The sequence below is a fragment of the Diospyros lotus genome, chromosome 1 (assembly GCF_014633365.1).
Source record: "Diospyros lotus cultivar Yz01 chromosome 1, ASM1463336v1, whole genome shotgun sequence".
In the NCBI taxonomy this organism is placed as follows: domain Eukaryota; kingdom Viridiplantae; phylum Streptophyta; class Magnoliopsida; order Ericales; family Ebenaceae; genus Diospyros; species Diospyros lotus.
The window spans coordinates 29,883,531-29,898,046 of record NC_068338.1 but is presented as its reverse complement, the minus strand read 5'-3'; the positions used below and the strand labels follow the sequence as shown (position 1 = coordinate 29,898,046).

Here is a 14,516-nt window from a genome sequence, read left to right as displayed (position 1 = left end):
TCACTTGGACCCTAAAGATTTAAACCCAGATGGTAGATCTACTAGCTCCCAAGTATGATTCTGTAAAATATAATTAACTTCACTTTTAATTGATTCTTTCCACAAAATTCCATCTGAAGAACTTATAGTTTTTTCATAATTTTGTGGTTCTTTTTATAACAAGTAAGTTAGAAAATTTGGGGCAAAAGATTTGTCTACTCTTGTTTTTTTGCTCCGTCTAGGTTCATTTTGAAGTTGTTGTTCATGTTCTGAATCATCACTCTCTTCATTCATAGTATCATATGTTCGTTTAAATGAACTTGAACCCTCCTTAGAGTTACAAGGAAATACATCTTCAAAGAATGATGCATTTCTCGATTCCATTATAGTATTCTTATGTATATCTAGATTTTTATACTCATACACAAGGAATCGATAAGCATTACTGTTATGTGCATACCCAATAAAAATACAATTCACTTTTTTAGGACCTATTTTCATTTTTTTTAGTATTAGAATAATAACTTTTACTAGACTCTCCCACATTCTTAAGTATTTGTAGGATGATCTCCTACATTTCCAGAGTTCATAAGGATTCTTTTCTTCTTTCTTCTAGGATATCTTATTTAAAAGATAATTGCTTGATAAAATAGCTTCACCCCACATGTTCTGAGGTAATCTATAACTTATTAATATTGCATTCATCATGTATTTCAATGTGCAATTTTTACGTTCAACATCGTTTGATTAAGATGAATAAAGTGTTGTGACTTCATGTACAATTCAATGTTGTGCACAGAATTCACCAATTGGTGTTTCATACTCGCCATCTCAATCACTTCTCAATGCCTTTATTTTCTTGTTAAGTTGATTTTCAACTTCATTCTTACAGAGAATAAATTTCTCTAAAATTTCATCTTTGTTTTTAAGCAAATACACATAACAATATTTCGTGCTATCATCGACAAAAGTAATAAAATACTTATTGTCACCTCTTGTTTGTACGAGTTTTAGATCACACTCATTACTATAATTAAATCAAGAGATTCAGTATTTCTTTCAATTATTTGAAAAGATAATCTCGTAAATTTTGTTTCTATATAAGTCTTGTGTTTTGAATCAATATGGAAATAGGGTATATGATCCAAGTTAATTAATCTATGTAATGTATCATAATTAACATGACCTAATTTACCATGCCATAAATTGGAAGAGTCAAGCAAGTAAAACAAATGCTTATTTATTTTATTCATAATGATCATTACATTGAGCTTAAATAGCCCATCTGATACATAAGCTTTCCTAACATACATTTCATATTTTGATAAAATAACTTTATTTGACTCGAATACCATACAAAATCCATGCTTGTTCAACAGCGACCTGGACACTAGGTTCTTACGGATATCCGACACATACAACACATTATTCAAAGTCAATTATTTTCCAGATATCATCTTTAACAACACCTTCCCCTTTCCATTAATCTCATAAGAAGCATAATTACCCATGAATACATTCTCCCAATCAAGTGGCTCTAAGGTGGTGAACAAATCCCTGTTTGAGCACACACACATGCCTTATGGCACAAGTGTTAATCCACTATTTCTTCGGGTTAGACCTAGCCAAGTTCACCTCAAATATCATGGCTGATAGGTTTATATTGGACATGTCTGTAATCATAGTATCCACCATATATGCCTTATGGGCCCTGGTCTTCCTTTACGAAAGCCTGTACTCCATGTATTTGTGACCCATTTTACCACAGTTAAAACATTTCCCCTGGAACTGTTTTTTGGAGACTTCTCATTTAGGTCCCAGTTTAGGCTTGTTTTTCTTATATTTGGAGCTTTGCCTATGCTTTAATACATCCACTTTAGCAACAACATGATTGAAACTTTTCTTTTTTGACCCTTTGTTATCTTCTTCAATTCGAAATCTAACGATCAATTCTTCAAAGTTCATCTCATTTCACTTGTGCTTAAGGTAATTCTTGAAATCCTTCCAACCAAGAGACAGTTTCTCAATAGTAGTAGCCACTTGAAAATATTCACTTGGGATCACCCTCATGCATGAATTTCATGTAAGATTATTTGAAACTCTTGCACTTGATTGACCACAGTCTTGGAATCCACCATTTTGAAATCGAGGAATCCCCTAACTATGAACTTCTTAGTTATAACATCCTTAAATTTGTATTTTCGGTCTAAAAATTTTCATAGCTCATTGGTAGTTTTCATTGTAATGTATATATTATACAATGAATCATGTAGACCATTTAAAACATAATTTATGTATAAGAAATGTGAATGTATCCATGCCTCAATTGCATTGACACTGGCATATCTGTTTCACCCTATTTTAAAGTAAGAGCATCATCAGTCAAGAATATTGCAAGATTCAAAGTAATGAGGTAAAATAACATCTTTCGCTACCATCTCTTGAAATTCAACCCGTTGAATTTATTAGTCATTTCGCCATGTCCTGTAAACATTACAACAGGCATCTAGGCTGCAGGAATAGATCCTTACGCCACATTATTAGAGGTTCTAGCAGAATTCACAAGAGTAACAATTTATTGAAATGAAATTTATCCGTGAGGAATCTGTTTTAAGATTGTTATCCAACCACAATAAAATAATTATATTGTTAGCCAAACAATAATTATATTTATAATAATGTATTTAAACTAGCAGAACATAAATATTAAAATAATATAATATTATGCAAGAAAAAATAAAAGCACAATAATATATAAAGCGATAGTAAAATCGAGACCTATGTAACATACAGTTCTCTTAAAACAAATTCGTTGTCTCACCGAAATTGCTAAAGGCTAATTGACGTCTATTTACCATATTACAACGATTTACAAATTGAGAAGTTAGCACAAACTTAAGAGCCTAATAATAAACTGAAACACTATTAAAATAAAAAAAGTATGAAAATTTTTAAAAAATAATTTTGTCGTGAATTTTTTTTATTTTTTAATGAAGTAACCCTTTATTTATTGAAAAAAAAAAGAAAAAGAGTGAAAGAAGAAAAAGAAAAAAAAAAAAGGCTTTCGAGGAGAGCTGCTTCTTTTGAAAGTATAATATAAAATTATATATTTTATATTATATTAATCAAATAGTAACTATAAAGTGTTGAAATCAGATTGCCGACATGTGTACAGTGTGCTTGTAAAGTGCGCGTATAGTACACGCATAATATACCTCATAATTTATGTATAATATATCTCTTGTATTTTTTTATTTTTATAATAATATAAATTATATATTATATTACATATGCTCCAAAAATAAATTTTCATTCACCCATTTATTAATTTAGACATATAAATATACTAAATTTTTCAACAACATATACCCTTACCTTCATTTTATTTTATTCTATTATATTCTTTTTCTACCAGATTAATTGGATATTGATTCTAGAAAAAAGACAACATTAGTATCAAATTTTGGGATATGCTTAATTGGGGTAAGTGGTGTCTGGGGGCAAGATTTCCCTACTTGGGTGGCAAGAAAAATATGTACAAGTTTTTATTTAATTTTATATATGAAAGATATCGGTATTTTAGAATTATTGCTTTTGCGTTATCACTTATCGCTCGTGTCCTTAATTTTGATAAAAAAAAAATAAAACGTAAGTAAAAATTTTATTTTATTGTACAGAATAAAAAATCGAATCAACGATCTATTAGTGTGAATTTCAATTTATCATGACTGAATCACTTGACTTGTACTCTAAAAGTAAGATATCAATATCTTGTATGGTATAAAGAGTGTGATATATAATATATAAAATATATATAAATAATAATGTAAAAAGTGAGGTATTATATAATACATATCTTATATATGTATATAATTTATTTTTTGTATTATATAAAATACATATACCTGTAAAAGTAAGTATAAGGCGTTGAATTATGGGGAATGGGGAGATATTTGAATGGCATCATCACGATCCTAACTTGATGGGAGAGAAGCACGTGCCACGTGGAGAGATGATGGCAGAGAACGTGTCTCCAACCCAATGCCATCATACATACATACATACATACATAAAACCGGATCCTCGGACCATCACCACACTACCCGTCCAGATGCATGGGTACGGTGGTAGTGGTGGTGGTGGTGGTACTTTCCGCAGTTTTCGCACTCTCAGGTCCCTTTCATTATCGCATTGCACCCTGCCCCTGCCCCTACCCCTGCCCCGCCCATAACGAAATGGGAAAGCCCTAGCTCTTCTATTTCGATCGATGTAAATTATAATTTATATTGGTGTTATTTTATTTCGTTAAATTTATATTTTTATATTTATTTTTTATTATTTTAATTATATTTTTAAATTTATATTTTAAATTAATTTAACTCATATTTTAATTTTTTTTGTGATAATTTAAATTTTTTATTTTTTTAATTACATCATTAGATCTGTATTTTTAAATTAATTTAATTTATTTTATTATACATAAAAATATAAATATTAAATTAATTCGAAAATACTAGAAGTATAATTAAAATAATAAACAGTTCGAGCTATCATTAAAAAAAATATTAAAATATATGGATTAAGATGATTTAAAATTAAATTTAAAAATATAATTAAAATAACACAAAAATTATTAACTGAAAAAAAATAAAAAAAAATTAATAACGATGGTTAACGGTGGGAGACTTCCAAGTGTCGCGATGTATGCCGGGTCCCCCTCGATTTGCGGAAAGAGCAGAGGGGCTTCGGACGGCGCGACAAACCGACCACGTTGAAAATCGGAGAAGGTGGCCGGCACCTTATCCAAATTGAGATGTCCATAAGAATCTCGCCACCCTGCCTGCCTGCCTGCCTGTGCAACTTGCCTCCTTCAATCAGTCAGAAAGTAAATAGAGTGAGTGAGAGAGAGAGAGAGAGAGGAGACAAAGGAAAGAAGAAAGCCAGAAGCAGAGGCAGTCTGATCTAACGATGCATTCTTTCTTGGTAAGAATAACCCACATACATTTATCACTCAAAACTCTTTTTGTAAATTCAAAACCCTAAACCCCAATGGGATTTCACTTCATTTCATTCAGCCAAAATATTTAATCTCATTCAAATTAAGTATCACTAAGTTTGTTTTATTTACTTAATCCCTCTGTTGAGCTTTGTTTATCTCTACTTCTACACCATATAATACCATCCAATCCCTTCCCACATCAGCAACTGGAACCCAATTCTAATTATGTCCCTCTTTCCAATAATCGGGTTAAGGTAGCTATGTGCAACTTACTGTTTACTTTCAAATTGATCTTTTATACCCAACAAAATTTTCATCTTTTAATTTTAAAATTCTAAAAATTAACAAAACAATACGTTGAATTCTTATTTTTTTTAATAAAAATAAAGGAAGCTGAAAGTTGATCTCAAGTGGGCCCCAAGAGTCGGCTTGCAAGCGTTGTACAAACGGCTCTGATAAAATTAGAAGATACCCATAATATGATAACATTTAAAGGAGGATGCTACAGGTAATAAGATTGAATTAATATATACAAGGAAACTGAATTCTAAGGTCCGGGCCTTGGGCTGGGCCCAGGGCACACAGCCCGGCACGCCACAGGCCTAAGCCCGATAAATAAAATTAAATAAATATTTTTTAATGTGTAATTGTAACTCTTCATTTTTCAAATGATAAAACTATATGGAGGTTTAATTTGGTATAAATTATTTATTTCAGTGTATTGCTTATATTTTTGTAAATTATATAAGGTTGCATGTACTTTATAACTAATTTTTCTGATATTTTGAGATAATAAAAATGATTTAATGTATTATTTAATATTTTATACTTAGAATTGTCTCAGTAAATTATTATAATTTTTCTAAATTTAAAATTTTAAATAGTAATTTTTTATTTTTATTTTGTTATAAAAAAATAAAATAAAGCAGCGGGCTTGCCAAGGGCCGGTGTGTGTAACCCAGCACGGCCTGCCTGGTGCTTGGCCCATGGGCCCTATATCCTTAAAATCCAAATCATGTACTTTTCTTCTTATTCTTCTTGCAGAAAAGATAAATTCTTATTATAATTTATAAATAAATGATTAAAATTATAAAAGTCTCTCTGTTGTATTATTAATTATGGTGCATTAAAATTATACTGTAAACACGTCATTCTCCTTTGGCCAGTGGTAATGTTACATAAATAGCATTTTTGTGCCTCTTTAGTATAATGAGAATTATATAGGAAAAATGGCATCTTAATTTAAGGGTAATCTTAATTTACCCAAATCTTGAGTAAAATAGATCCCTTTGGAAATGGTATGTTAGTTGGATATAGGGTTACAATTGAACTAAGCCGAGCCGAGGTGAGCTTCACTGAGCTCAGATTTGGCTCAACAAGTCAATTTCTAAACTTGAACTCGAACTTGATTGAAGTACACTGTTGGGTATAGCTCAAGCTTGGTGTCCAATTTAGTATAAATTGATTCGTTTAAATTAAAAATGGCATATTACTTGGACATGCCAAATGGGCTTCCCCACCCCACCATCATCACCCCTTTGATGGGTCTGGCCCATAATGTAGACTGCCTTATTTGATATTTCTATGTACACTATAATATTTATTCTCATTTTGGTTTGGAAGTACATAAAAAATACAAAAAATGTCCATATACTAATGGGTATAATAAAATTTACCTTGTGACTACTACAAATTAAATAAAGATGAATCACTGCTTCAAGCATATTTGAAATTTTTTTATTTTCCTTTTAAAATTACAAGAAGCTTTCCATTTGACTATACATTTTTTTAAGAGTAGAATAGAGGCTGATAGGACTAGTTGTAACTTGGACTATCATTTTCATTAGTAATTAAGATACAACAGAGGGATTCATGGACTTGTTTGTGCCTAACCTTGGCTGCCAAATAGTAAAATTAATTTTTTATGATTAAAAAGGTCAAATGTTGCAATTATAAAAGCAGTCTCTTTATTACAATAATATACCAAGCATTCATGTCACATGTGAAATAAATTATATGAATTATATAGTATTCCATTTATTTATATCTATATATAATCTTATGCTTTTGTAAAATCTATATAAATTTATATTAAACCTATATAGCTTTCATAAAGATGCCAGAGTTTTTATTAGTTTCTTTAATAAACTGTAAAATTATAATTAATTAGATCCAGAATAATAATATCGAATAGCCCAAAACATAAGCAAGTCCCCATATAACTATACCGATCTCTATTAGTCTTTTTCTCGCATAATCAAATAATCATAATTAAATTTTATACATAATTAATCTCATTTGCAATTTTATTTTTTTTATATAATTAAGCATTAATCGATCTTGTCATCCCCCTCTTGACTATATGCGCCATATCTTACACTTGTTGGTACTTCATTATTTGACATTTTATACCATATATATATATATATCAAATTTGGTGGTAATTATAATTGCCTTATAAAATATTATTCTTTTTAGTTTTAAAGAAAATCATACCATTATACATAATACATCCCTCTTCCAAGCAACACAAAGTAAAGAGTATTGTGCAATGGGATAACCTTAATTCTTCCTAAATTATAGCTTGGCAAAGAAAGAGACCCTATAAAAAGCTTAAAAATTCCTACAAGTCTTGTTAATTGCATACAGGTTTTTATTCAATTTATTGATTTATTCATGAATTGTAATATGAATGCTTTAATGATTATATAATCTTGTCATTCATATAATTATTAACTAAAATATATTTATATTAGAAAAACACAAATCAAGGCTTCTTGGGAGGTTAAAATTAAAACAGTACCAACCTTGAAGTGGACGTTATTGGTTAGTGGTGCAGTCCAAGGCCAAGTTGGAACACTATATAATTTTTAATAGAGAAAGAAAATGAGATTATTTAATTAATCTGGCAGTCACCCCCCAATAATATTTAATTTTATATTCATAGAGGGTGGCCCAAAAAAAAATAAAAAATTACTCATATTTTAATGTGGATTATTGAATGAGCTAGGTAGGCGGACCCTAGGATTTCTTCAAGCCAGAAACGTTGCCATTAATCCATCATCAGCAATGCTGCAATTTGTCAAAAAGCAGCAGCTCACTGTCATGCACCCACAGAAACAGATATAATATATATTCAAATTCTCTGAACAAACAAACTTAAACTAAACTGACCAAATTCTCACGCCGAAATCTTATGTTGGATTTGGTCTGCCTCAGAGAGGTAATCTATTCCGAAATTGGTGCTCATGCTTCACTGAAATTCTAATGCCTGGGAAGAAGAGAATTAATATACCTCCCAATTAATCCCATTTCTCTCATGTAAGACATTCTATAAGATGGGGAAAATATATTATACAACTATAATTATACATGAACCTATTTCTTATACATTTAACTATTCAAAACCCACAACTTTTTCTTTTTTTTCATATGTTTGTATAAACCCAGCTGGTACCAAGCAAGAAAAAGATAATTAATTTTGTCAGTTTTTTTTTTTTCTTGGGGGGGGGTTGTTGTCTATAAAGAGTGATTCAAATTTTATTTAAAGTTCAGGCCTAAATGAACCGTTAATTCTAGTTCAAATTTTCGGTGAAATCAATGTTGGATGCAACAATGGAGAATTAAGTATGGCATTTCATTAGTTTAATTATCAATCAGTGAAGAGACAAAAGGGAAAGAAATAGAGATGATTCAGTTGAATCAAACTCCCTTCAAACAAGCCCAAAAAAGGGATTAAGTTAAGATTTGAGAGTCTCTGATAATTAAAAGACAAGAAATTAAGAAAAAAAAAAAAAGCTCTATCCTTTTGGCAAACACGGAGAGTTTTCTAATTTGTTTTCTGGCATCTACATGAGGGGGCTGTTGAGAAGTCCATGCCAAGATGAAGCGATCCCATTATTCCAGCTCTCTCTTCCTGAATCATGGTTAATATGATCCACCATGTTTCCATCTCCACCAAGCTGCCATGGAAATCCCCACAAGACCTTGTTATTATTCTCTCCCTCCCTGCCGCTGCACATCTCTTGCTTCACCGTCGTCACCGCCACCGCCGTCGTCGTCGCCGCACCGCCGCTCATATCTTCAAACGGCGCTGCCATTGCCAGTTCTTCACCGATTCCCCCGTTGGCCACATTCCCCATGTTCCCATAGTACAAGCTTTGGAACCCATTTGGGGTCTCAAGAAAGCCACTTCTCAGTGCATCAATGAAGGAATTGGGAGCTGCAGAAGAAGGGTTCAAATTAGGGTTTCCGAGGATTGAAAGATCATGCTCGTCAAACCCTAGCTGCCCAGTTTGCTGCTTCTGGAGCCTGGCGAATGCGAGGCTGAGGTCGCTTGAATCGTAGCCCAGGCTTGGGAGATTGGAAAGAGGGCTTGGATTGGGTGTGATTAGTGCTTGATCTTGGCTCCGCTTTGCTGATGATGAAGATGACGATCTCTTATTCTTCCGGCAGCCTCCGCCGACGGGAACATTTCTTAGGGTTCCGCCTTTAGTCCAGTACCTTCTGCAAGATTTGCAGAAGTACCTCGGCTGTGAGAGACTGTAGTTGTTGTAGTAGCAGAACTTAGTGTTGGTGGATTCGCATCGAGGGCATTTCAGTGCTTGTTCTGGCTGTGGCCTTGGCTTCTTCTCCTGCTGTGCTTTTGCCCCCACCAACATGCTTTCTAGGGTTTGGCTAGCCATTTCCTGATCAGATCACAAAAAAATTTCATCAAATCATCAACTTTCTGTCTGCCATGAGTATCACCTTCAATCAAGCAAGATCGTTTGAAAAGTTTTGATGGGTCTGCTCAATTTGATCAGAAGCAAATTAATATTATTTGCTTTGAGAGAAAATTATCATTGAGCTAGCCTTACAAGCTTGCCAGTGCACAGAAAGTGAAGTTGCTGGAGAACAAAATTTAAGCTTGAAAAGCACAAGTGGAATGAAGATTTGGGATCAGGAAAACAATTTCATGCTTGCTTGACTTTACCATCATTTCTCTTTGAGAAACAAATTAAAGGGAGGTGATTTAGCACGAGAAAGAGGCTACTTTTTCAAAATTAAAGGGCTTTTTCATGCATTCATCAAGCTAGCTAGACCCATCAAATTCAAAATCCAGACAAAACAAAAAGGCACAGCAATTAATGCTCCACTGGTTTGAAATTCTCATAAAGGGAATTGATGCAATTTGCCCCAAAATTAAAACCCTCATGATTCCTTCAACAAGTCCGCCCCATAAATTAATTATTTGGGCTAATTAACGACAAAGAAAACTCAAAGATGGTCTCCCTTTCTCACTTTCTTTCAGCTCTTTCTCTAAACCACCAAAGTGGCAGACCCTTCAAGATGGGGGAAAAGATGGCATCTTTCAGAAACCTTGCTAATTAACAACCCAGAACAAGTCACCCTAAACATAAAAGATAACAAAAGATGTATTCATATACATATATGTGTGTGTGACAGTCTGATCATAATTAATTACCTGGCGATGTTGTGCACTTGAAGCATCCATCCATGCACAAGCACAATGAATGGCTCTTCCTGTTCACAGAGAGAGAGAGAGAGAGAGAGAGATCTCAAAGATGATGGAGAGAGAGAGAGAGAGAGAGAGTGGAACCATGCAAAGTTAAGTAAAATGAAGCTCCAGGCTCCCTCTAATAAATAAAAGAGAAGCCAGGAGAGAGAGGAGGGGGGTGGGGGCGGGGGGAAGCGTGATGATTACAGTGGGGAGAGGAGAGGAGGGGGGTAGGGTAGGTTGCACGCAGAGAAAGCAATCGAACAGCAAGATTTTAGAGTTTTGATGATATGAAGATCATCATCTTCATCATCATCATCATCAGTTCACAGCCTCTGCCAACGGACTCGATTATGCTGCCAATTTCTTTTTCAGTAGTGGGTCCCTGACGCGTGAGATTTCCAACTATTCGTGGACCCCGCCGTTGCTTCTCTCCCGTCGTATTTTAGTCCCCTCGCCAAATACTCGCCGACTGAAAAACTGTTTCTTAGTTTTACACCATAATTTATTGTTTTTTCAAAATATGATTTTTCATTCCCACTTAAAAGAGCAACTCTTAAATCATTTTACGACTACAAAAAAATGATATAATTATATTCATAATATATAAATAAATCAAAATATTAATTTAAATAATTAAAAATACTCAAAAAAATTATATCTCATAGTGGCCCAATCGCTTAAAACAAAAAATTAATAACTAAATCATAACTTACAGCACCATTTCATAATGACATATTAGTAACAAATAACACTTTAGGGATTGATATGCCCTAAAATGTGATTTCTTATAATATAATTTATTAAGAATAAGAATTGATATATCTTGGTCGCTTATGAATTTAAACTAAAACATAAAATTTATAATAAATATAAATTTTAAGTTTGGTGAACAACATAATATAAAAAAAGAAATAGCATTGAAATATATTTAATTATTTATAGATAAGATAATTACAAAATACATAAAATTTTATGTTTTGTATGAATGATAAAAGAGAAGAAATATAATTATATTATGAATATATTTTTTATTAAAAATAAATATTATATATTATGATTTATAATTTGATTTTCATTTCATAACTTAAAAATTGAAACAAAACTACAAAATGATTTTTTTAAAATAATTAACAAGACAAACTATGCTCGCCAAAAATTTTTAAAATTATAAAATGAGTTCATTATGGTTTAGATGATTTTGTATAATATATTTTTAATTTAAGAAAATATATTTAGTGAGATAAAAACTGAATATGTTATTTTATATGTTGTTGTAGAAAGAATATGATTTTGTAAAGTTGTACAAAATCATAGTTCAACCCAACTAAATCATAATTTTATAATTTGATTTGATTAAAAAAATTATTTAATTTAATTTAAATAAAGAAAATAGTATTTTATAATTTATTTTTGAATTATAATATTTTATAATTTAATATTTGAATTCATATATATGTAATATATATAATATATACTATTTGGTCTATTTGAGGATTTAACTTACATTTATAACAAATAATTTGTTAATAACTATATAGTAATTTTTATAATGTTAACTATATAAACACTATAAAAATTTTGAATAATAACATGATTTTGATTTAAGTGTTTCGATTGAAAGTAACTATGATTACATTGTAAGTATTAGTTAATTAATTAGTTTATAAATAATAAAAAAACTTATATATAAGAAGAATAAAATATAATCAATTTTCTTGAAAGAAAATGATCAAATTGTTACAATGGGAGTCGAACCATGGGCTAGGACCTTTGTTAACAATTCGGTGTATGAAAAAATTTAGAAGTATTATTTGGTTTGATATATTTTACACACAGTCAAAAATTCAATCAAATATTTGTCACAAAAAAAATATTCAGAATAAAATTAATTCATATTTAATATATTTTAACTAAATAAATTCATTAATAAAAATTTGACATATTATGTATAGATAATGTGCTAGATATACATTTCCATAATTCTCAAAAAAAGAGGGAGATAGAGAGAAAGATATGGAGATAGAGGTTAGATGAAGAAGAAGCATAGGATAGAGAAAAAATATAGGTTGGACTTGGACGAAGAAGAAGCACATAATAGCTTCTTAGATAAGACCATTGTTAGTATTAATATTCTAAAAAAATCATTAAATAAAGTGAGTGACTAAAATTTTAATTTTTAAATTAATAAGGAAAAGAGAGAATAAAATTTTAACTTGGACAAAGAAGAAGTACATAATAGCTTATTGGAGAAAGTCATTGTAACTCTTGAGATTCTAAAAGTTTATTAAATAAATTGAGAGACTAAAATTTAAATTTTAAATTAACAAAAAAGAGAGATAATGAAATTTTGAGTTATGACTAAAAAGGATATTATTGGTAAATAAAATGATAAATGATATAATTATCCTAACATTAATAATTAAAATAATAAAAAATAATAATTCTATCTAAATAGATTCTATCCAAATAAATTTATTAAATGGAATGGACATTAAAGTACTTGACACTTCACTTACATATATTAATTCACCTCTTGTCTTTGTCTGGATAACTAATTAGTCAAAATAAGGCTCTAGTTTTCTTAAAACCAAGCTTGTTTGCTATGCGTGCGACAAAGCCTGTTTTTGGAACATAAATTTTAGGATAAGTTATATAAATGTTGTTGTGATTTTACTTATTTTTAAGGATGTTTTGTGCACAGGCGGAGCCAAAAATTTTAGGGAGAGTAAGGAGAAATTAAATAGTATTAAAAAATTAAAATAATATAATATTAAAAAAATATCAATAAATTATATAATCGATACAGTTTCATATTTATAATAATGTCGCATAATAATATCATTATTAATTTTATTATATATCTATTTTTTAATATACACAATTAATGTATCGTTCAATCATTAATCTCTAATTCGATTGCACAATCGAGTTTTGATAAGTTTTATGAGAGTGCGTTCAATCATTGATTTTTAATTCAATTGCGTAGTCGAATCTTGATAAGTTTTATGATAGAAAATAAAAAAATTAATTCCTTTAATTAAAACACATTTAAAGAAAAGGTCAAGGGAGATTAGCACACACAAAAAAAAAGTGAGTTAGATTTTCATATATTTTATTTTTAATTTTTAATTAGTACTTAAAAACACACTTACAGTCGTCACCAACCACCGTGACTAATGATTTTTAACGATCAGAAGCAACCACCCGACACTTTTATTTCCATCGACTAACATACTCAAAAACCAACAAAATTTAACGCCAAATTTTATAGATTTAAGCTTCAACTTCTCGCCAAATCCAATGAACGTAAATGCAGTAGCAGTCATCAACGGCTATTGTGATCGATGGTTTCCAACAATCAGAGGCAACCCCCAATACCCTTATTTCCATCTATCAACATACTTAAAATTTAAATTTTTTAAAAAAATCAAAAATGAGTACTAAGAAAAAAAAAATTATTATATATAATAGAAATTTTAAAAAATCGAGGGTGGCCAGCTGTACGTGGCTCCGTCCTGGTTTTGTGTAATTTAAAATTGACTCTTTAAAAAGTCTGTGGATTTGATTTTTTTTTTTTAACACACATCCTTTTCTTTAATTTTAAGCCGTGATAACGTCTCTGAGCTGAAACGACATAATTTTGCATCTTATAATATTAATTAAATTAGTTATAGTAAAAATCAAATTTAAATAAAATAATATAATAAAAAATTAAAGAAAACAATTGTTAGTTGGTACCCACGAGTTCTAACCAGTGGAGAACTTATCGCCTATATGTTATCCGTCAGCAATGGGTTCTTTAAAATCCCGCAAAAAGAGGGAGGATGATGATGGAATATATATAGATTCATCTTTATTTTTTCTAAGTAAAAGTGCAAACATGACCGGTCCATTCGTGTATATATATACAACACAGAATTAATTCATTAAACAATTGAGAAGATGAAACTAAGGAGAGCTGCTGTGAAGGCAGAACAGAATTGCGAGCAGTCTGAAACGCGGGTCGTATTTATATATATATATTCCAACTTCGGG

General features: G+C 30.7%; 1 protein-coding gene across 1 annotated transcript; it reads right to left on the bottom strand.

Annotated features, from left to right (window-relative positions):
* Positions 1-8,596: 8,596 nt before the first annotated feature.
* LOC127793555 (dof zinc finger protein DOF2.1-like) lies at positions 8,597-10,658 on the bottom strand. Its single transcript, XM_052324635.1, has 2 exons — positions 10,446-10,658; positions 8,597-9,666 (listed from the first exon to the last, which is right to left on the bottom strand). The coding sequence occupies exons 1-2, from the start codon at positions 10,473-10,475 to the stop codon at positions 8,827-8,829; spliced, it is 870 nt and encodes a 289-aa protein (XP_052180595.1). The 5' UTR covers positions 10,476-10,658; the 3' UTR covers positions 8,597-8,826.
* Positions 10,659-14,516: the final 3,858 nt, after the last annotated feature.